Source organism: Panthera uncia (assembly GCF_023721935.1).
Source record: "Panthera uncia isolate 11264 chromosome B2 unlocalized genomic scaffold, Puncia_PCG_1.0 HiC_scaffold_24, whole genome shotgun sequence".
Taxonomy (NCBI): Eukaryota; Metazoa; Chordata; class Mammalia; order Carnivora; family Felidae; genus Panthera; species Panthera uncia.
Window position 1 is genome coordinate 38324825 of NW_026057580.1, and position 23035 is coordinate 38347859.

General features: G+C 39.4%; 1 protein-coding gene across 2 annotated transcripts in view; it reads right to left on the reverse strand.

Annotated features, from left to right (window-relative positions):
- Positions 1-23035, reverse strand: part of IMPG1 (interphotoreceptor matrix proteoglycan 1) — a 129907-nt gene that overhangs the window by 23397 nt on the left and 83475 nt on the right. For both annotated transcript variants that reach the window (XM_049652897.1, XM_049652896.1), the window contains 2 exons: positions 5818-6317; positions 2646-2865 (listed from right to left, as the gene is read on the reverse strand). In XM_049652897.1, the coding sequence (XP_049508854.1) occupies positions 2646-2865; positions 5818-6317 (720 nt within the window). The remainder of the gene's footprint in view (positions 1-2645; positions 2866-5817; positions 6318-23035) is intronic.

Below are 23035 nucleotides of genomic sequence, written 5' to 3' on the forward strand. Positions count from 1 at the left end.
GTTTCCATCTATTGCCCACCACGCTGCTCTTTGGCTATAAATTCCCACTTGCCCATGCTACATTCAGGGTTAAGTCCATTCTCCCCCACCTCAAGGCCCCACTGCAGTGGTTCCTACACACATCAAGATGGCCGTCCTTGAATAAAATCTTTCTCGCCATCTTAACAAAAGTCATTGAATAATTATTTTTTGATGGTACTGGCTGTCTTCATGGATGCTCAGCCCTCGCCACCACCAACTACCACAGGCTGTCTTTCACTGCCCGAGACCAGCCCAGAGGGACTAGAATTCTCTACTTTTTAGAGACCAGGTCTCAATGAAATGGGACTTAAAGGAAAACTGTGCTTTCTGCATTATGCCTTAGTGATTTCCAGACTCATGGAAATTTGCAGCTAAGTGTGGCATATCAGAAAGTGCTCATTACAAAGTCTTTCTGAATAAAAAAGACATATGTCTGATCCCAGCATCCTTCTAAAGTGTCCCTCTTTGGTCATCCTGCAAGTTCCTTTGGGCAGGGACTGACTTTCATTCATCAACGTGTGATCCGGTGGTGGATGGATGTTTATTGTTTTGGATCAAGCATGTAGAATGTAAAAGATGGTCAAGGTCTGATAATCAAGCACTAGCTGGTTACCTGGGTGAGTCTACCCTTGCCTTTGGTGAAATAACTAAACCAGGATCTCTAGCTTCAGGTGGAGAAGCGCACCTTCACTCCTTGCCTGTCCCTCCTTGCCTGCTCATACCTTCTACTTTCCCCACCTCCCCACTGTTGGGAAGGAATGCTTTGGGGGGCAGGTGGACCCAGTGGCCTCTCACAGTAAATAGGAGCCCTTTTAGATATTGGATTTATCCATTTTGATTTAGATAGGGAGTTCATAAAGTTTCTTGTTATTTATTTTTAACTTTTATAAAATCTGTATTTGGCTTTCTAATTCTGCTGGGTGTTGCAAATATTCTTTTAGTTAATCCTCATGACTGTTTACTATCTCTTTTCCAGTTGTGGAAATTGCTGATGTTAGTACATAGGATTCACATTCAGGACTATGGCCCTCCAAAGTCATTGCTATGCTGTGTTTCCTTCCAACGTCACTAGGGCCTTATGCATCCGTGGCAATGTACCGCCAGCTTCCTGCTCTCTTTCTAAGGTACTACTTAAGTGGCACCTCCATTGAGAAGCCAGCAGGACACCTGAGTTCTCCCCTGTCTCAACTTGGCTGTTTATATTGAACTTCTCATTTGTCGGATGGGTCTCTAAGCAGATTGTCAGCTCTCCAAGGGAGGAAGGAAGAGAGGAAATTGGCCCCTCACCTCTGTTAGGCTTTCCAAATTCTCCTATGTAAGTCCCTGTTCGTTGCTTTCAATTGACGGAGGAAATTGGTCTCCTGACCCTAACTGCCAGGCACTCCCTGGTTCCTTCTCAGTTCTGAGGTAGTTTTTAGGGGGAGAGGCAGTATATTACCAGCATTTAGGAGGTCTTTGATTTCTTAGGGGGTCCTCAGGGCTTTCTTAGCTGCCCCTGTTCAGAGGTAAGCACTCCCAGGCTCAGTGCCGAAGGGTGATCTGTCTTTTTAATGACGCCTTACTAAGATAGGAGGCAATTTTCTTAAAGTTGCTCAAAGTTCTGCTCTGTCAAAATATGTGTCTCCCAACTGAGCCTCTTTGTTTGCATTTTGCCCAAGGCCTTTTCCCTCTGCCTTCATTGTTAGTTTACAGAAAGCCAGAGAGGATGTTAAAGATTCACTTCACTAATTCATAGCCAATTAGGAAGCTTTGTGTTGAACCTGACTGGAAGGTCTCATTGGCAGTAGATTTGGAGCCTTGCCCCCTGGCACTCCAGGGAATTTAAAAAAACTTCCCTTGATTTGTTAGAAAACAGAATTCTGAAACTAATGGTAGAAACAGTTCCCAATTTGGGCATAGCTGGTTACAATGGTACACACACTATGTTTTATTATCAGAATGAATGCTTGCTTTCTATTAGGTAGCTCTGGGCTAACCCCCATTATCTTTAAGAGTCGTCTTCACATCTAACACTTCTTTGTTTTAACCCACACATGGAGCCGATCTGGGGTGTACAAATGGGAAGGGACATTATTTTCTTCTTTCTTTGGTGATAGTGCAGTGGCTTTTTCCCAAGTTTGCTCTAATGATTAGTTTTCTTTCCTCAGGACGCTGTTTCAGTTTCATCCTGAATTGTGTTATTACGAGGAAATGCTGATAGTTAACTATGACTGGAAGGTTTCTTAGGTAGAAACCCTCCAGTTGTTGCAGTTTGCTCAGAAAGTGCTTCTGCCTTCCAGCAGAATATAAATTAGGTTGGCTGTGGCAAATGTTAAAAACAACAACAACAAAAACAGTCTCTTAAGACACTGCAGGAGTTGTGTTCTGGGGGGGGGGGGGAGGGATTAAAGCTCCCAGATTGTGAAGGAAGAGGTATGCTTGTTCCCTACTTTTTGATGTAAGAAAACTTGAACCTGCATATTTTAGGGCCCCACCTTTCTAACAAGGTGATCCATTAACTTCCACAATGTTATTTTATCAAGTGTGACTTTAATTTGAATTTCGTGGCGTCAAAGTTGAACTGTTTGGTAAACAAACAAACAAAACCAAAACCTCCCACAATTTTCTGGGTTGGAATATCTTACCTGGTTCGATGTTGAGAGAGTAGCTGTCTATCTCCAGGTCAAGTTGTTGGGCTGCGGCAGAACGAAAATCCTCCAAGACCCCCTGCACAGCCTTGGTGAGGTTATATGGCACCGACTTAGCAAACTTCAACTTGCTATTCACAATCACACTCCCATTTCTGAAGTTAAGAATTTCAAGTTGCTTAAATCCCGTAAGATTGGAGCGTAGATATGGAACCAGCTGCAGAATAAAAGATGGTTGACCCTTAACTGTGTTCTAAGTGCTCAGATGCCGCTAATTCCATTTATACTCACTTCTCATTATCTGAGGCATACATTTCAGTTCCTGTTTGTTTTTATTTTTGTGTCTGGATTTAATGTGAGACCAGAACACGACTATTTAATGATCTGTTTGCAGTGATTATGTACCATATTTCCACCTTTCTATTTGTGTATTGAGATGGATGGGCAGTGATTTTCTTCCTGATGAATTGTGAGAACAGAGGATTTTTAAAAATCTAGGCCAATGCTATCAGCAAAGCAGGACTGCCAGGTTCCGTTATCAAAACAAAACAAAACAAAACAAAACAAAAACCAAGTAAATAAAAACATGTTCCAAACTGAGCCCAGGAGCAGACTGACCTGCTGCTGTATAAATGGGACATTTATTTAGAAGCAACCAATTGAAATGACCCTATTGAAATAACAGCTTACATATCAGCTTGTCTGTCCATGCAGGACATGTTTCGTGGTCAACTCATATGCTGTGTAGTAGAAACAGCAGGGAACTGGCAGTCAGGAGACTTGGGTGTCAGTCCTGGAACTGTCCCCAGCTATCTGTGTGACCTTCATCAAACCATTTCTCCATTGCATTGTACCTCAGTGCCCTTATCTGAATTGTGAGGAAGAAGAAAAAGTGGTTCCCTAAGGACTTTTCCCAAACTGTAATTTAATAATCTGAAAAGTAGGCCCCAGGGCATTGTGTTTCAGATTCCCACACCTGCCTATTGGGAGACATAGCCATCCCTGAGATCATTTTGCAGAAATGTCTGAAGCTCAGCAGTATCTTGCCTTGTTCTTGGCCCTGAAAGTTGGTCCCCTCATTCATGAAGTGACATCTACAAACACAGCACACAGATGCAAGCTAAAATCTCCCGGGCTTGGCCCAGATCTACTTTTTTTGCTGCCTGTCCTCACCCCACCAGGATTTTAACTCTGACCCTGCCCACATTCCAATAGCCATGATTCCCCAGCACCCCCCAACCCCCACAGGTTATTGTAAAAATAAAATGAAATTTTATACAAAATGTAGAACTTCTTTTCTCAGTCTACTCTTGGTACTCTCCTACTTACATTGACTGGGCTCATTCTTTGTGTCTTAGCATTGCGTTGGCCTCTGGTGGGATTCCCTGTCTTCATCTGGTATGCAGACGACTAGCTGCCCCTGTCTCCCCAATCCATTTTCTTCTTCACTGGCATGAGGCTGCCTTGCTGGAGACCACATTTCCCAGTCTCCCTTGCAGCAAGGTGTGGCCTTGTGACTAGTTCCCATCAACAGAATATGAGTGGAAGGGATGAGGGTAACTTTGGTATCACTTGCTTAGGAAACTGCTTGCCCTGGGCCTCTTCTCTCAAGTGGAAACAGGGATTTACCAATGCCTCAGCCTTGATTGTGTGAATGAAGAAATAACATTGGGGGCTGGCAGAATTATAAGATAGAGGAAATGTGAGTCCCTGGATAGCACTGTAGAGCAGAACTGCCCTATCCGTCACGTTGAAGACAAATATATAAACTTGAATCTTACTTAAGTTACTATATTCTTTTTTTTTCTGAAGTACAGTTGACACACAATGTTATATTAGTTTCAGGTGTACAACATAGTGATTTGACAAGTCTATGTTATGCTGGCCACAAGCGTAGCTATGATCTGTCACCACACTTAAGTTACTATATTCTTGATCTCTTCACTATGGAAGCTTAGTATGTACCCTCATTAATACACCTGAGCTAGGTGCACTGGGTCTCTGTTCCCTGAGATTGTCCCAGTATCTACTTACCACACTGGGGTGTGTGTGTGTGTGGGGGGGGGACGGGGGCGGGGAGATAGCACAAAGTCTTACCTTAAAACAAAGTTTTCTTTTAGAGTTCACTTGAAGACTTGGTTTTTATGTGGCTTTAATTTGCATGGTTACTTAACTTATATGAAGCTTACAAATATTTTTCTGGTATTTTCAGAAATTCTACAATTTTTGTGATATGCATTGTGTACTTGACTTTAATTGGCTGTACAGAGGTTATCAGAGAGTTGAGCCTTTCTTATTATATACATTTCTCTTATTGTACATGTAGAAAGAAAATAAACATGAGTTTGGGGGGTATTTTATAATCAAAGATATATGCCATCATGATCATCATTTCACTTTCTTTGTTAGGGATCAGGGATGATAGCCATTTAGCTATTTTTTAGTTTTACAGGAACTTAAGAGCTAAGAAAAGAGTCCTTACACTTGAAGTCTTGGCCTCATCTGTTGTGGACCTTTCTAATTTTGAATCCTTCCATTTTGATGGCTAGAAAATAGCTTGTGGCGTTATAACCTAGGAAAAGTTTGCTCCTATTGCTTTTAAATTCCACATCCCATGCTTGAATGGCTATGTACTATCCCTGGGAAAACTAAAATAGTAAGAACTATAATGGGGGTGCCTGGGTGGCTCCGTTGGTTAAGTGTCTGACTTTGGCTCAGGTCATGATCTCACAGTTTGTGAGTTTGAGCCCTGTGCTGGGCTTTGTGCTGACAGCTCAGAGCCTGGAGTCTGCTTCAGATTCTGTGTCTCCCTCTCTCTGCCCCTCCCCCTCTCACACTGTCTCTCTTTCTCTCACCCTTTCTCTCTCTCTCTCAAAAATGAATAAACATTTAAAAAATTAAAAAAAAGTAAGAACTATAATGAAAAGACCTTAAGGGTAAGATCTCATGAGGCTGAGTGGCAGTGTCTGTCCGGAGTGTCTACCACAGAACTTACTTGCTTATTGGATCTGAATCCATCCCCACACTTTAGCTGAATGCCTTCAGCCACAGCTATCTCAGAGGCTTGTCTCTCTCAACATTCACTGCTCAAGACAGAGAGTGATTATATTATAAAGTAACAATAGAGAAAGGAAGAACACACAGAGAATCGGAAGCAGTGCTTACTCACCAGCTGTGTGAATTGTTGCTCCAGAGCCTGGTACTCTAGAGAGCTCTTGTTGAACAGGTTGTTGGAGAAGGGCATGTTAGCGACTCGCAGACTGAAGAACACTACCAGCTCTTGGCCCTTGCTGGCAGTGGTCATAGAACTAGTGGTGATGTACTGTAAAGCTGGGCTAGGTGTGATATTCTCCAAGAAACGATCCGGGGTAGAAACATACCCACTGAATCTTGGTAGCTGAGAGGAGGCAGGGGCATCAGATATATCCATTACATCTAAGTCTCTCACTATTTCCTGGCTGCCTGATGATGCAGATGGCTGTGAAATTTCCAGAGCCGATTGGCTGATGGCAGAATAATCATCTGTGGGGATGGTTAGTCCTGGGATTAGTACTGTTTGGTCGACGGGCATTATGTCTGTGACACTTTGATTAGTCAGAGAGAAGATGCTTGAGGCAGTAAAGAAAGGTAGAGTGTCTGATAGGGAAGCAGGCGGAGACCAAGAACTGTCTGTGGAAAAAGCTTCCGAGTCCAATTCATTATATCCAAGTATTTTCCACAAAGAATAGAAAGAAAGAAAGGAAATCCAAAGTCAGACTTAACTTAAACAAACAAACAGCATTTGCATTGATTGTTTTAACGTTTAAGGAGTTGGTATAGAAAGGATAGATAGTCCCTTGTCCAAACCTAGGGAGAGAAAGGGTGGGTCCTTGTACCCATTTTGTTCAGGCCCAAATAGTTCTGGGAAGATGACACTAAAAGACCACCAGTAACCAAAAATTTCGGGAATTTCTGCCTAGCCAGATACAACACACCTAGGGACCAGCTGGTAAAAACTGACAAGGTCACCAGGTGTTGCCAAAACACAGATGGCATTGGAACATATTTGGATCCCACACTGCCATCTGGAACTCCCAGCCAATTAGCTATGCAGTTTGGGCCCAGAAATTTTATTCACCTTCCAGTCATGCAAGCCTGCATTTTATGCATCTGGATTTTTTTGGATACCAGTGAACACATTTTGGTAGTTTTACCACTTAAAACTTAAATTATGCTTTTCCAATATTGGATAATCTGACTGAATAACTTGCCAATTTGCAAAATGATTTTGCAAAAGTAAAGGTGTGGGTGACACATAAAATGTGAACATTGTATTGGCTATACATCTTGTTAAATATTTGATAGTATTGAAAGATCTTTTCACTTTTACATGAGTATACCTTGATAATTTCTACCACCACTTTGCATTTCTTCCTTGGGTAGGAACACATTGAACCACCAAAGTCTACTCCCTTTTGGGGACAAGATTAAAATCAGTAAGTATTTATGAACTAAGAAAGTGGTCATATGAAACTTTCAGATAAGAGATTGGTGGGTTATTAAAATATTTCAATAAACCTAAATCCAGAGCCACTGACAATATTTAAGGCATTAGGCAGATCAAAACAAGGAGCTTTCTGTGATCACTTCAGCAGCATTTTGGCAAATATGTGGGAAAGCCGAGTTGAAATCCAAATGCTAAGCATGATGAATGGACTGTCTGGAGGCAGATATAATCTTTGGACTCTCAGTCAGCTAATTTACTAGAGTGCAATCACCCAAACTGAAACTCCAAGTGATAAACAGCTCTGAAAGGTAGAATCATATTATATTTATTAGTTTCTTAAAATAAAATCTGCCTGCTGGTGAATTGTACCCAGATTTCAGAGAAGTACCCTCTTTTCTCTTGCTTGGGGAGAATGCTTAGGTGTGTTTACCCATACTTCATTCAAGTGTCATAAATGGTGTTTTCTAACATCCACGATCTCTCTGGATATACACCAGTTTTATTCAAATCTTCATTGCCATGGAATAAACATTTGTATCTCCCTCAGATTCATACTTTCAAGCCCTAATCTCCAATATGACAGCATTTGGAGGTGGGTCTTTGGGAGGTATTTAGGTCATGCGGGTAGAGCCCTCATGAATGGGATTAGTGCCTTTATAAGAAGAGATGCAGAGACACGATTTCTCTCTCTGCCACGTAAGAGAAGGCATCCTTCTTTCTGCAAACCAGAAAGAAGTGCCTCACCAGGAACCAAATCAGCTGGCAATTTAATCTTGGACTTCCTGGCCTCAGACACTGAAAAATAAATTCCTGCTATTTAAGTCACCTAGACTATGATATATTGTTAAGGCAGCCTGAGCTGGCTAAGACATCCATAGAAGGATCTGGGATGAGTAAACGAAAAGGCTTTGAGGGCTATCCGTGATTTGATTGGACTTCTTCGTGTCATGGGGAAATAAATGCTTACAAACCTGTGTTCCTATGACGTGATGTTGCTGCTTCTCTAGATGATAAGGGTCTGGGAAGAAGCACAATGATAGAAATCTGCATTCTGTTTCTGGGACAGCATCTTATTACTCACACTTTTGTTACTGTATAGACATTAGCCAGATTAAAATGGTCCACTGCCTTATGTCATCAACCAGTAAAAGTGAATTCCTAACCCCTTCCCTTTGTAGCACCTTAACACTCATCTTTTACACTCAAAATAAACCTAAACAAGTCCTTTCACTGACAGAACAGTTGGCTACTTAAATGTAGGATTCCTAGATGAAATACTAGATGAAAATTGTTCGTTATTTATCTGAAATTCAAATTTAGCTGGGCCTCTTGTATTTTTCTTTGCTTATTCTAGCAGTCCTACGTAAGTGTGGTTTTAAAAAACTCTACTCTCTCTTGGCTTGAGACTGAATCTATTAAGGCTATAGGTCATTCTTTTGAAATAAAAATATTGTTGCATCTCAGCACCACTTCTAAATGTATTTTAAATAATGATCTTTTCATTAGATCCTTATGTAGAAATTAGACATGGCAGTGACACAGGCCATTTCAACATGAAGTTTTTACACTGCAACAGAGAAGTCAAGCACTGAAAGCCATTTACTTTATCATGAGGTATGCAAAATGAGCAGACTCATAATAACATGACTTTTAGCTTTTATATTACAGTGTGTGTGGGATTCCTGTGAGGGTGTGGGTTGTATTTATATGTCAGTGTGCATGGTGGGGTTGCTGGTTAGAATCCCAGCTGCTGGGTAGAGATGAAATGGTTAGTTTGGTCACTTTCTGCATGGGAGACCTGTCTAAAAGCAAAGGCTGCAGAGACATTGGTCTAAACCAAAGTAGATGAGCTCAGGTTAAGCTGAAGTCCACAGTGAGAGAAGCCAGTAATGGGTTAAGATGGGCACAGTGGGGGCAGCCAGAAACCCTACTGGTAACCAGAGGAAGGCAAAGCACAAAATGAGCAAAGTGTGACAGACAAGTGCAGATGAAAGAATATTTTAAATGTTTCTAGGAAAAGATACACACACACTTATGTCATAAACATCAGTAGCCATCTATTTTATGTTTAAAAATCTAAAAAGAGATTCCACAATCTCTTTCAGATCTTCAAGTGGCATGACCAGCAATTTCTTAATTCTATATCAAACAAATCCATTCTTATTTATCATGACAAGAAAGTTACTACCTTCCTTTTGGCATATTATAGGGACAGGAAATAAGTGTTTATTATACATGCATTGAACAGATAAATACTGATGGACTACTATGTGCCAGGCACTGTTCCAGGTACTGGAGTATATCAGTGAGCAAAAGAGTTGAAAGTTTTGGCCCCAAGGAGCTTTCTGTCTAGTAGAGGAAGACAGAAAGTAAACAAGTAAACAATAGGAAATATGTAGTATTCCAAGTGGTGATAAGTGCTATGGAAATAAAGTAAAGTGGGAAATGGGTGGGAATGTTGGGTTGGCAATGTATACACAGCGGTCACTGAAAATCTAATATTTGAGCAAGATCTGAAGGAGGTGAGAGAGTTTAGCCATGCGGCAAATGCAAATGAGCAAGCCAAAGAAAGAAAGGTGTTTTTCATGTTTCAGTAACAGCTGGCTGGGAGGGCAGCATGGCTAGGATGGCGTTCTATACTATCAATTAAGTGTGAGCGTGACAAAAAATATTTTCAAACACTCAAAGCCTCAAAAAATCCCTCCCAGATACCCGTTTTCAGGATGTTTTCACCTAAAACAATGGTAAACCAAGAAATAGGAAGAAATGGGATACTGAAAAAAACTTAGGGAAACCCTGAAAGGTGGTGAGGGGGTCTCTCAAGGAGATAGGTACCCCAGGTGTCTCAAGAGACAAGTATATAGAATGCTTGTATCATCAAACCTTCTGCTATTGCAGTCAATTTTTTAACTTGACAAAACTGTTGGAGGATATGCTCCAAAAGACAAGATAGTAAACACAGAGAGAGGAAGCCTGAAGTCTAGGGATCAGGGAATCCAACTCAGAAGAAGGCCAAGGAAATTCTAAGGATGATAGCAAAGGGAATTTTCAGGGGACAGCTTTCTGTAGGCTTAGAGAGTAGCAGTCTAGACAGAAAGAGAGGAAGGTCTCCAAACATTGGAAGTGATACATTACCCGATGTGGAAAAATATGTTAGAAAATTCAGCGGAAAGTTTGAGAATAATGACATTAAATACAAAGAAAACTAAGCAAATAAAAAAATCAAAGAAAACATTAACTCTAGGAAAACAGAAAGGAAACATAGAGCAAATAGGTCAGTGGTGAATATGTAAGTGATGAATATTGATTTAATAAGTATTGCCATATTGGGAAGATGGGGTGGTAGAAGAATGGTATTGTAAGAAACATAAACCTTTATTGACAAGAATAGAAAGACAATAAATGATATACATAACTGATGACTCAAAAATGCATAGCATTTAAAATTATGGGAAGAGTAAATTCCAGAAGAAATTGCTAACTGAGTCAAAAGACTACTTTTGGTAAGTGGGACTGCACAGTGGGGAGATGTGAAGTAGGGAATTGCTGTATTTTTCAGAACACTTTAATATGACTTGATCTAAAAAAATTAAGTGCTTATTTGGGATAATTGTATATTCAAATGCAGTTCTAAGAAATAATAGTGACATCAGTAAAAATGGCAGAGTAACTCCAAAAGCCAAGTTGACCTTCACATTTGAAAGTTACAGCTAGTAAGTAGTTGTGATATAATAAGAAATATACATTTGGTCTCTTCTTCCACTTCCTAACACAGAGCTCCTAAGTCCCTTGTAATTTCCTGGGTGATAGGAACATCTTTCATTCTAGTGAGGTGAATGTTGGTGGGTTCCTGGATAGCATCAGGATGGGGGCTGGCCACTGGAATGACCAAGACAGGATTAGAAGTTGGAAATTTCACTTCTATCCTCCATCCTCTGAGGAGAAGTGAGGGGCTGCAGATTGTTAATAATTGATCATGCCTATGTGTTGAAGCCTCCATTAAAATTCCTAAACTGTGGTTTTTGTAGAACTTCTGGGTTGGTGAATACATCCATGTGCCAGGAAAGTGGTGCACTCCAGTTCCACAGGGACAAATGCTCCTGCACTTGGGACCTTTCCAGAACTCAGCCTATGTATCTCTTCACTTGCCTGTTCATTTATATTTGTTAGTATGTCCTTTATAATGCCTTAATGCAGCTAAGGGTTTCATTGAATTCTGTGAACCATTATAACAAATTATGAAACTTGAGAAGGTGCTTGTTGGAACCCCCAATTTATTTTCATTTTTCTAAATTTTATTTCTTTTAATAAAAATTGTATATATTTAAGCTAAATAACATGATTTGACATACATATACATAGTGAGATGGTTATAAGAGTCAAGCTAACTAAAATATTTCCTCACATAGTTACCATCTTTTTCCTTGTGAAGAGAAAGCTACTGAAATCTACTGCCAGCAAATTTTCAATATTAAATACAGTATTATTAACCACAGTCAGCATGCTATACAGTAGACCTCTGGACTTATTTATCCTCTATAACTGTGACTTTATATCCTTTGATAAAATCGTCCCATTTCCCTCACCTCCCTGTCCCTGGAAACCACCATTATGCTTTCTGCTTCTAGGTATTGACTTTTTAAGATTCCACATATGAGTGAGATCATGCAGTTTTTTTTTTTTTCTGTGTCTGGCTTATTTCACTTAGGACAATGTTTTCCAGTTGCATCCATGTTGTTGTAAATGGCAGAATCTCCTTTTTAAAGGCTGAATAATATTGCGTTGCGTCACAATTTCTTTAACCATTCATCCATTGACAGATACTTACAGCTCATTGATCAAAAGTACAAGTAATAGTCTGGGACTTGCATCTGAAGTGGGGGGCAGTCTTGTGGAGCTGAGCCCTTAACCTGTGGGGTCTGCGCCAACTCTGAGTAGTTAGTGTCATACTAAAATGCACAATAGCCAATTGGTGTCTGAAGAGTTAGAATATTGGTTGATATTAAAAACTCCTCCACACAGTTGATGTTAGAAGTATTGTGAATAGAGAAATAGTTTTTCTTTTAGTAGCTAAGCCCTCAGGAACTGTGACATGCATGAGCCCTTCTTAACACAATTGGAGCACCTGACTGGCTGGCTCAGTGGGTTGAGCATCTGACTTCAGCTCAGGTCACCATCTTGTAGTTCCTGAGTTTGAGCACCACATGGGGCTCGCTGCTGTCAGCACAGTCTGCTTTGGATCATTTCTCTCTCCCTCTCTCTCTCTCTCTGTGCCTCTCCCCTGCTTGTGCTCTCTCTCTCTCTCAAAAATAAAAAAAATTAAAGAAACCCCAATTATATCATGATACATCCCGGCTAGCTAAACGACACATCAAAACAGAGAACTCAGGAATATAGAAGCTATGGTAGAAGGTTTGAGAGAGAGAGTGCTAAATCCACTTAAATATGGAAATCTGCCAAGAAGCCATAAGAATTGTGACTGCAGAATCAATTCTAAACTTAGGAAATGTGACAATTGTAAAATAGTCACCTAACTACCAAAACTTGGGATGTAGGGGGGTGAAGATGGCTGGACTATGAGTGTTTTTTTCTAAAGCTTACTTATTTTTGACACACAGAGAGAGAGAGAGAGAGAGAGAGAGAGAGGCAGGGAGAGAGAATCCCAAGCAGGTTCCACACTATCAATGCAGGGCCCCACGTGGGGCTCCAACCCACCAACTGTGAGATTAAGACCTGAGGTGAAATCAAGAGTCAGATGGTTAACCAACTGAGCCACCCAGGCGTCCCTGGACTATGAGTGTTTTGATAAATTTATCTTTCATAGCAGTACATCAAAGATGCTGCCTAGTGTTGGTATATATAATGTAAATGATAATGACTCCAAGTTGATATTTTAGGTAGTCTTTCTTTAGGGATCTCTTAAGAATGAGTATGTCATGAAGTAAGGAAATATTTATCTAAAACTGAGCAATTTTTTGCTCTTCATTTCAGTTTCTTTTTCTTCTGTTAAAGTCAAGTAAAATTACGTGCAGTCCATTTTATTAGGATGGCATTACAGAAAAATTCCATTTTTGTACAAGTACTTCAATCTATCCTTTTATCTTTTTAATTGTATTGAGAGATATCTGAAATGATAGGTATCATTTAATTATTTCTGAGTAGCAAAATTGCAGCATCTTTATTTCACTTTTTTTTTTGTAATTTTCTCCATCCTTTAACATTTTAAATAATAAGCATGAATTATTTTTTGGAAAATAATGGTAATTACCATCTTAAAAAGCCTATTGTTTAGTCATTCAACAGAAATATATGTCTATTGTTTTTCTCACAGATATTATTTTTAGGTTTTTGTAAACCTCAGATTAAATAATAGCTTCGTGGTTATCGAGAGTGAATGTGAAATTTCAAATGTATCTACATTTTATTTTATTTATTTTTTAATGTTTATTTATATTTGAGAGATAGAGACAGAGTGTGAACAGGGGAGGGACAGAGAGAGGGAGAGAGGGAGACAGAATGTGAAGTAGGCTCCAGAATCTGAGCTGTCAGCACAGAGCCCGACGCAGGGCTTGAACCCACGAACTGCGAGATCATGACCTGAGCTGAAGTCAGATGTTTAACTGACTGAGACACCCAGGTGCCCCTTTAAAAATTTTTTTTCAAATGTATCTACATTTTATGTAAAAGTCTTAAGCAGAGATACGACAGAAACAAAATATTTTACTATCAATTCTTTACGGTTTTTAATAATGTTAAAATAATATCTGGATTAAAACTGAAAATGGTAAGAATCTTAATTTGTAAACCCTGGGAACTTTATTGTGTTTTCTTACTATTTTAGTTAGGTGTTTCTATGAGGGTATGCCTCAAAATCTAGTCTTAGGGGCCTTCTGGGTGGCTTGGTTAAGGGTCCAACTTTGGCTCAGGTCATGATCTTGGTTTGTGAGTTCAAGCCCCGCATCGGGCTCTGTGCTGACAGATCAGAGCCTGGAGCCTGCTTTGGATTCTGTGTCTCCCTCTCTCCCTTCCCCTTCCTTGCTCATACTCAGTCTCTCTCTGTCTCTCAAAAATAAATAAATGTTAAAAAAATTAAAAAAAAATCTAGTGTTAGAATCTTGGGTGGCAGGATTGAGGAATATTTATTTGGCACCTGTTATGTTCTAGGTACTATACAGGCATATTTAAAAAAAAAAACAACCTTTCCATTTACTTTAAGCCATTTTATGTTTTCCAACTGATTATACACTTTATATTGGCTACTTGATGTGAATTACTGTAGTCTTGAAGTATCTGTCTAATTATGTCTTCTCAAATGATTTGATTTAAGTGGGTAATTAAGAGAGGCAGCCTAAGGCTACAAAGATGAGCGTCCCCTCAACCAGTGGTCACCATTACAATGAAATATGCACATCTATGTATTCTATTATGGTGCGTTCTTCTTCCCAAATCATCAATCAAAAGGTACATTTTTTTTTTTTTTTGCAATTTAGTTTATTACACCTTTCTCTCACTTAAATAAAACCTGAATCTGAGAATTCTTAGACTTAAACTCTGCCTTATATAATATAAAAACTACACAGCTTGGGGCTGCAGCGCACGTGATTACCTTCTCTCTTCACTGTGAGTAACCTATCTCTAACAACTTTCATTTTAAAATCAGTCCTGTAGGGGCAGCACACCTGGGTGGTTCAGTCAGTTAAGCGTCTGACTTCAGTTCAGGTCATGGTCTTGTGGTTCTTGTGTTTGAACCCCACATTGGGCTCTGTGCTGATAGCTCAGAGCCTGGAGCCTGCTTCAGACTCTGTGTCTCCCTCTCTCTATGCCCTGCCCCCTCCCCCCCCATCTCTCTCTCTGTCTGTCTCAAAAAATAAATAAACATTAAAAAAAAAATTAAAGTCAGCCCTGTATAAGGCGATTGTGAAGATGCATTTAGAAAAAGCCCATCTATGTCTTTCCTTCATTTGTTGGTGGCCTTAATAAAATTTTTGATTGTCTTCTCTGAATACATAAACATTTTAGGACAAATGAAGTAACTGTTACATGGTTATGACATGCAGCGATGTTGTAACTTCTAATAGCATGGTCATATTTCAATTCTGAAGGACTTCTGAATTATTTATTCCAAGATTATTGAAAAGGTTGTGTTTTTCCACTTCTGGCTTGCAAGTGAAATAATCAATTTATTTTTCTCTCTATTAATAACTTCGTATATATCTAAGGAAGTAATAAAGATTAAGATAAAATAAAATGTGAATTTAGAACTATGGAAAGCACACAAAATATTATATTGTAGACAGTCTCTAATATGGTCACTGATGACCCTTAATTTCTGTTATTCATATCCCTGTACAGTAGTAAACTGCCCCATTGAAAATTACTGCTGACAATGTTGAACTTTAATCTGAACTTTTCCAGAAAACAGCTATGGTTAACAAGCCTTCATCTCAAACCTTTTGCTTTCCGAAATCTCCCCACCATCTTTTTTGTTCTGGGAAAGGGCTAACTGCAAAGAATCACCTTTCTTCATAGGACTTAGGGAAGACTTGCTGTCTACGCTTTCCTAAGATTCCCATAAGCCTCACAGATGACTCCCTTAGATTTTATAGAACTCCACCTGCTTTGAGACAACATGGATGGACCTAGCGGGTATTATACCAAGTGAAATAAGTCAGACGGAGAAAGAGAAATACAACATGATTTCACTCGTATATGGAACCTAAAAAAGAAAACAAAGGAATTAACAATGGAAAGCAGAACCAGACTATAAATACAGAAAACAAACTGATGGTTGCAAGAAGGAAGTAGACAAAATGGGTGAAGGAAAGAGAGAGATATAGGCTTCCAGCAACAGAATGAATAAGTCATGGGAATAAAGGCATAGGATAAGGAACACAGTTAATGACACTGTAATAGTGATATAATAAGACAATGGTAGCCACACTTGTGGTGAACACAGTATAATGTATAAACCTGTCAATCTCTAAATTGTGCCCATGAAACTAATGTAACATCGTGTGTCAACTATACTCAAATAAAAAAAAAAAAACCAACAGCAAACCCATCCATGCTTTTCTTTGAGACATTCCTCATTAATGAAGTGCTCTCCCTATTGTAACAGTATGAATAAAATTGTGTCCTTAATTATCTGGTATATTTTGTTTTACACACTGCTCTAAGCTCTAATTTTATAAATTATATGTAGGTATGCATTCTTCATTGATTCTCTAAACCAATCATTCCTCAGTTATTAAACACTTACTATGTCCCAGTATAAAATGGTGATTTAAATGAATTGCTAGAGAGGACTTTATGGTTATTTTAAAGGCACATTGCCTTTAAGTCAAGGACTGGAGCAGCAAACCCAGAAAAGAAAATTTCAGTTAATCCACTGATTATTTTTATAGAGAATCAGTGGAATCATTGTTTGATAATTTAGTGGAAACTTGCTTTCTAAAAGTAAGTTTTCTGTATACTCAAGAAAGCACAGAAGGGTAAAAAGGCATTAGACTTAGAAAGTTTGAATATTTGATTCAGTTCTTCCTTTACTTCACTCAATCATTAATTCATTTAACACATATTTATTGCATATTGATATGTACCAGGCATTTTGCTAGGTCATAATAATAGCTCCTATTTTTTTGTTACTTAGTACATACCAGGCACAGTTCTAAGCATCGTACACATTAACTAAATCTTCACAAGAAGCCCATGAAATAAGTACTATAATGACCATTGCACAGACGGAAAACTGAGGCACAGACAGAAGTTATTTAACTTGCCCAAGGCTGCAAGGCGTTGAGCTGGGGTTTGGAGGCACATAGTTAGACTCCAGAACCCATCTTCCTGGACTGCTGACGGTGGGATGATGAACACAACAGACCTGGCCCTTGTCTTCAGGGAACATTCAGTCTTCAAGCGTTAACTATCTGATCACAAGTAGGTGTTGTGAAAGAGGACACTCACAGTGCTTTGGGAAGCATAAAAGGGAGACCTGATTTTCATTTGCTGGTAGAGCTGCATTTGTGAAATAAAGCTGGTAAGAAGACTTGTGCTCATGGCTTTAGGGATGTGGTGAGGAGCAAAGCCAAATATGATCTAAGAAAGCAAAATTAACAAGTGCAATTCTTTAAACCACAAGCTGTGCTCATTTGCAGAAAAAAACTGGTGTGTATGTTGGAGATGCCAATCTGGTTTCAGGAAAGTCTCTTCAGAGAACGACCTTAAGCAATTTTTGATTGTGAACTGCTAAGATCAAAGCAAGTGTCATTTCTTAAAATAAGGCAAACATTTCAGTGCAAATTTGGAAAACTGGTTACTTCACAAAAAATTTTCGTAAGAATATCATAAAAATACTGAAGGTAAGTTTAATGATGATTTTCTTAATTGCAATAAATATTCAACAGTTTAAATGAAAATAAAGTTGGTTTAAAAGTTAAGCATGCATTTTATTTACTTATTTTTTTAATGTTTTTTTTTGAGAGAGAGGTGGGGAGTGGGAGGGGTAGACAAAGGGAGACACAGAATCTGAAGCAGGTTCCAGGTTCTGTGCTGACAACTCAGAACCTGATGCAGGGCTCGAACCCACAAGCCATGAGATCATGACCTGAGCCGAAGTAGGACAGTTAACCAACTGAGCCACCCACCCAAGCGCCCTTTAAGCATGCATTTTAAAGGATGATCAGACTTGGTTTTACTGCAGAGTTGTTTTCCTACCAGTCAATGAAAGCAATGCACTATGGATAGGAATTTTAGAAGGATGCTGCATTTTCCTTTGGGAAGGCGGGAAGCTATAAAATCACAGATGAATTGGACCTAAAATGGAGTATCTCTATTGGCTTGGAAATGCCTGTCCCAGGAGTATATGTTCTCTGAGGGCAGAGTCTGGGTCTTTCATTTGGGAGCATCTTAAATAGAGTACTTTGCACATGCCCAATAATGACTCATGTTTGGTCTGTGAATGAGAAGCTGGAAGTCAGAGGTCAGTTAGTGGTGGTCAGTCACTGGTGTGTGCCAAGTTCCTGAAGCAGAGATATGTGATGAAATAGGGCCTGGCCATGCCCTAAGCATATTGGAATAAAATGAATTCTGTTCAGAGTAGATCTCTAATGTCCTAAAAAAGTTAATGTAGTTTAGTTCACGCTGGGAAAAATTGTGAAAGATTGTGACATGAGTATAAAAGGTTATTAGATGTCGGGATGCCTGAGTCAGTTAAGCGTCTGACTTCCGCTCAGGTCATAATCTCAAGGTTCTTGAGTTCAAGACCCGCATCAGCCTCTGTGCTGACAGCTCAGAGCCTGGAGCCTGCTTCGGATTCTGTCTCCCTCTTTCTCTGCCCCTCCCCCACTCATGTTCTATCTCTCTCAAAAATAAAAACAAACATAAAAAAAGATTATTAGGTGTCTTTTCAAGAAAATACTGAGCATCACCTGGCAGACCTTTGGAGGTTAGGTACTTTTAGAGGGTTCTGTGCTTTTTATGGTCTTTGGGCTATTTTAAAACTCTATAAGCTATACAGAAGTAATGGCAATGCAAATAATTCGAGTTCTCAGAGATGCAAGCAAATTTTACTTGGATGGAGATGCCATTGATTTCCCTCCTATGGGAGAGGTGATTCTAAGCTTTCTATTTTATTGCTGGGTGGATTTTGACAAGTTTTAGATCAATTTGCAAATTTGTGTCAGCATTCTTGATTGCCTGTATCATGGATTGGCACATTTTTTTTCTGAAAAGAGCCAAATAGTACATATTTTAGGCTGTATAGGTTCTATGGTCTCTATTGCAATGACTTAACTAAGCTGTTGTAGATCTAAAGGAGCTCTAGTAAACCAATGGGCAGGGCTGTGTGTGTGGTGAAATTGAATTTCATACAATTTTCATGTCACGAAATATTATAATTCTTTGATATTTTCTAGAAACAAAAATAAAAACATGTTTATCTTGCTGGTTGTGCAGAAATAAAAATAACAATCTGCTTATCTTGCTAGTTGTGCAGAAACAAGCATTAGGCTGGACATGGCCTATAGGGCTATAGTTGGCTGACCCCTGGCTTTAAAATTTTTTTTTTTTTTACATTTATTTGTTTTTGAGAAACAGAGTGAAACAATGCGTGAGTGGGGGAGGGGCAGAGAGAGAAGGGGACACAGAATCTGAAGCAGGCTCCAGGCTCTGAGAAAGTGGTCAGCACGGAGCCTGATGTGGGGCTCGAACCCACAAACTGTGAGATCATGACCTGAGCCGAAGTTGGATGCTCAACCGAGGTGCCCCTGATCCCTGACTTTTATTTGTCTGTTCTGTGCATTCTCCTTTGAACCAGTTGTAACATCTTATTGGTTCCTTCATTAACTAACGAGTTAAAATCTTCGACATGTGTTCATTTTATATTTGAATGAGAGTCTTGGTTTTATCCCTTTAAAAAATTATTCTTTAACGTTTGTCAAAGGCAGTTAATGGAATCCAAATGAGTTATTTGGAGAACATGAATCAAAAAACTGATTCTCTGCCCTGAGTAAATATTAGAATTCTGGGAAGTTTTCAGACCTGTATCAGTAGCTGGGCCTTTTTGCAAAGGAATTAATTTCATTTAGAAGAGGGCCCTTACAGTGGTATGTTTGAAAAACTTTCCAGGGCATTCTAATGTGCAGTCAGGACTGAGAACCAGTAAATCTGAGGAAGTTGCATGTAAAAAAAATTCTTGGTGGGGCGCCTGGGAAGCTCAGTCAGTTAAGCATCTGACTCTTGATGTTGGCTCACAGTTTCGTGAGTTCAAGCCCCACATTGGCTCTGCGCTGACTCTGTGGAAGCTGCTTGGGGTTCCCTCTATCTCCTTCTCTCTGCCCCTCTCCAGCTCTCTCTCTCTCTCAAAATAAACAAACTTAAAAAAATTAAAAAAAAATTCTTGGTAAGGGGTGCCTGCGTGGCTCAGTTGGTAGAGCATGTGACTCTCAAGCCCCATGTAGGGGATAGAGCTTACTTAAAAAAAAGAAAAAAAGAAACTGCCAAAAAAAATTTTTTTTTGAGAGGTGCAACTCTTTTCTTTTTAAGTTTATTTAAGTTGAGAGAGACAGTAAGAGAGAGAGTGTGAGTGAGTATTTATTTAAGTTGAGAGAGACAGTAAGAGAGAGAGTGTGAGTGAGGAAGGGGCAGAGAGACAGAGGAACAGAGAGAGAATCCCAAGCAGGCTCCGCACTGTCAGTGCAGAGGCTGATGTGGGCTCCAACTGACAAACCATGAGATCATGACCTGAGCTGAAATCAAGAGTTGGACACTTAACCGACTGAGCCACCCAGGCATCCCCTGCTAAAAAAAGTTCTTGGCATATGGAAGGAAAATTGTTACTTTATGACATACAACATACATTAAATAATGGCTAGAGTGCCTGTGATATTAATAAGGTTGTGTAATCTTTTAACTTACAGTATAATAGAAAAATCCAATTATATAAAATTATACATTATTCAATTAATTTTTAAAAAATTTTTCAATTGTTTGAAAATTGGCAAATTAAGATTATTGCCAAAGACTTAAGCATAAGTTTTCACTTATTAGAAGTTCACTTTATTCAATAAAGAATTCAAGGTGGACTAAAGACCTAGCAGTGCTAATAACAACCTATAAAGTGTTATGATTTTCTACTCTTTCTCATGTTTTTTATTTTTTATTTGGATGAGAAGACCTGGAGAGACTTTTTAAATTTGTTTTTAATGTTTTTATTTATTTTTGAGACAGAGAGAGACAGAACATGAGCAGGGGAGGGGCAGAGAGAGACACACACACAGAATCTGAAGCAGGCTCCAGGCTCCGAGCTGTCAGCACAGAGCCCGACGCGAGGCTCGAACTCATGGAGTATGAGATCATGACCTGAGCTGAAGTCTGACGCTCAACTGACTGAGCCACCCAGTCAGACTGACTGAGTCTCCAACCTGGAGAGACTTTTTTAAAGTGGGAACTCTAAATTCTCCAAATCTCAAAGTTTCAAGTGACTTTGTGGCACACTCACTAATTGTGATAGCTTAGCTACAAAAATATCAAGTAATTTTATTGTTATCTGACATTTTATACCTTGGGAAGTTTTTTCCCATATTTTATCCAAAATCATCCTCAAAAGTTTTAGCAAATATTGTAACAGGTGATTACAGTGCATACAAATTTGTAATTTATTTCCCATAACAAACCAAAATTTTTCCCATTATTTGACTCAACATCAGTTACTTAAATAATAGATACAAACCTACAAACCTTTCTTTGGCTTTTTGCCTCTGTTCTCCCTTTCCTCCATCCTGTGTGGTCTGTGTGTGGCCCCCTCTTTCCTGACTCCACCATTCACATACAGCGAAGCTGGTCTGCTGAGGCAGGGAGCCTTTGTATCAAAGATTATGAACTTTTGTTCTTTCTCCATCTTTCCTTTTAATAAGTCCCAAAATACTCTTTAATTTCTGGCATATTTTGTTATTGCTTTCTTTTCCCAGGGCTCATTCTTTATGTCATTTATGTCTGTTAACATCCCTTTGAGAAATGGGGTTGTTACTCTAGTTACAGACAAAGAATCTGAGGCTGAGAAAATTTAAAAGTCCTACTCAAACTTAACTTATGACACAGCACTAAAGTTCAATTTTCGTAACATACCCATTTGATTTCCACAAAACCCCCAAAGTTATTGATGTTGTCCTCTTTGCCAGGGCTTTATTCATTCAAGTATGCATACTTGCATTCATTAAAAAAAATCACTAAATATCTGGGGCACCTGGGTGCTCAGTTGGTTAAGAGGCCAACTCTTGATTTTGGCCCAGGTCATGATTTCATTGTTGGTGAGCTTGAGTCCCCGCATCGGGCTCTGCAATCACAGTGCAGAGCCTGCTTGGGATCCTCTGCCTCCCTCTCTCCGCCCCTCCTTTACACACGCATCCAAGTGTGTGTGCGTGCACTCACTCTATCTCAAAGATAAATAAATGTTAAAAAAAAGATCACTGAATATCTACCATCTTCCAGGTACTTGTAAGACACTGGGGCAATAGCAATGAACAAGATATATACATTCCCTGCCTTACTGCTTATAGTAGCTAAAAATACGATAATAGCTCCAGTTTACTGAACATCTTCTATGTACGTATGTATGTTATTGTACCTAAAGATCACATCCAAGTTTTAAGGTGCTATCACTCCGTCTGAGCAGATAAAGAAACCGAGGTATAGATGAATAAATTTTTAGTATAACTATCAGTGCATGAGTACTTAATAAAGTTGTTAGTCGGGCAATATAGTCATGGTCTCAAAGAATAATGGGTAGTTTGGCACGGTGCTAGATGTAATATATGTTGTGAAGAGTTGGATGGAGAAAGGGTGGGGGGTGGGGACATCCAATGAAGTGGTGCTGCTGAATCTTTGTGAATTATAAGCTATTTACAGACAGAACAACGACCCTGCCAATCAGCAGCATATGAATTTACTAACACATGACATAAAACAAGACATCAGTTTTTCACTTTTCTTTTTTTTTTTTAATTTTTTTTTTAACGTTTATTTATTTTTGAGACAGAGAGACAGAGCATGAACGGGGGAGGGTCAGAGAGAGAGGGAGCACAGAATCTGAAACAGGCTCCAGGGTCCGAGCTGTCAGCACAGAGCCCGACGCGGGGCTCGAACTCACGGACCGCGAGATCATGACCTGAGCCGAAGTCGGATGCCCAACCGACTGAGCCACCCAGGCTCCCCACGCTTTTCACTTTTCAATAACGAATCATTAAACCACTTAAACCACCATTTTCCAGGTGGCATAACTATCTTTACATGCTGGGAGAGGCAGCCTACTGACAATGCCATCACTTCCTTTCCATTCTGGTTAGGGAGAGTCTGGAAGCTGAGATTTGTGTAACTTCTAGCAAGGAGTCCAGAGAGACCTTTTTGT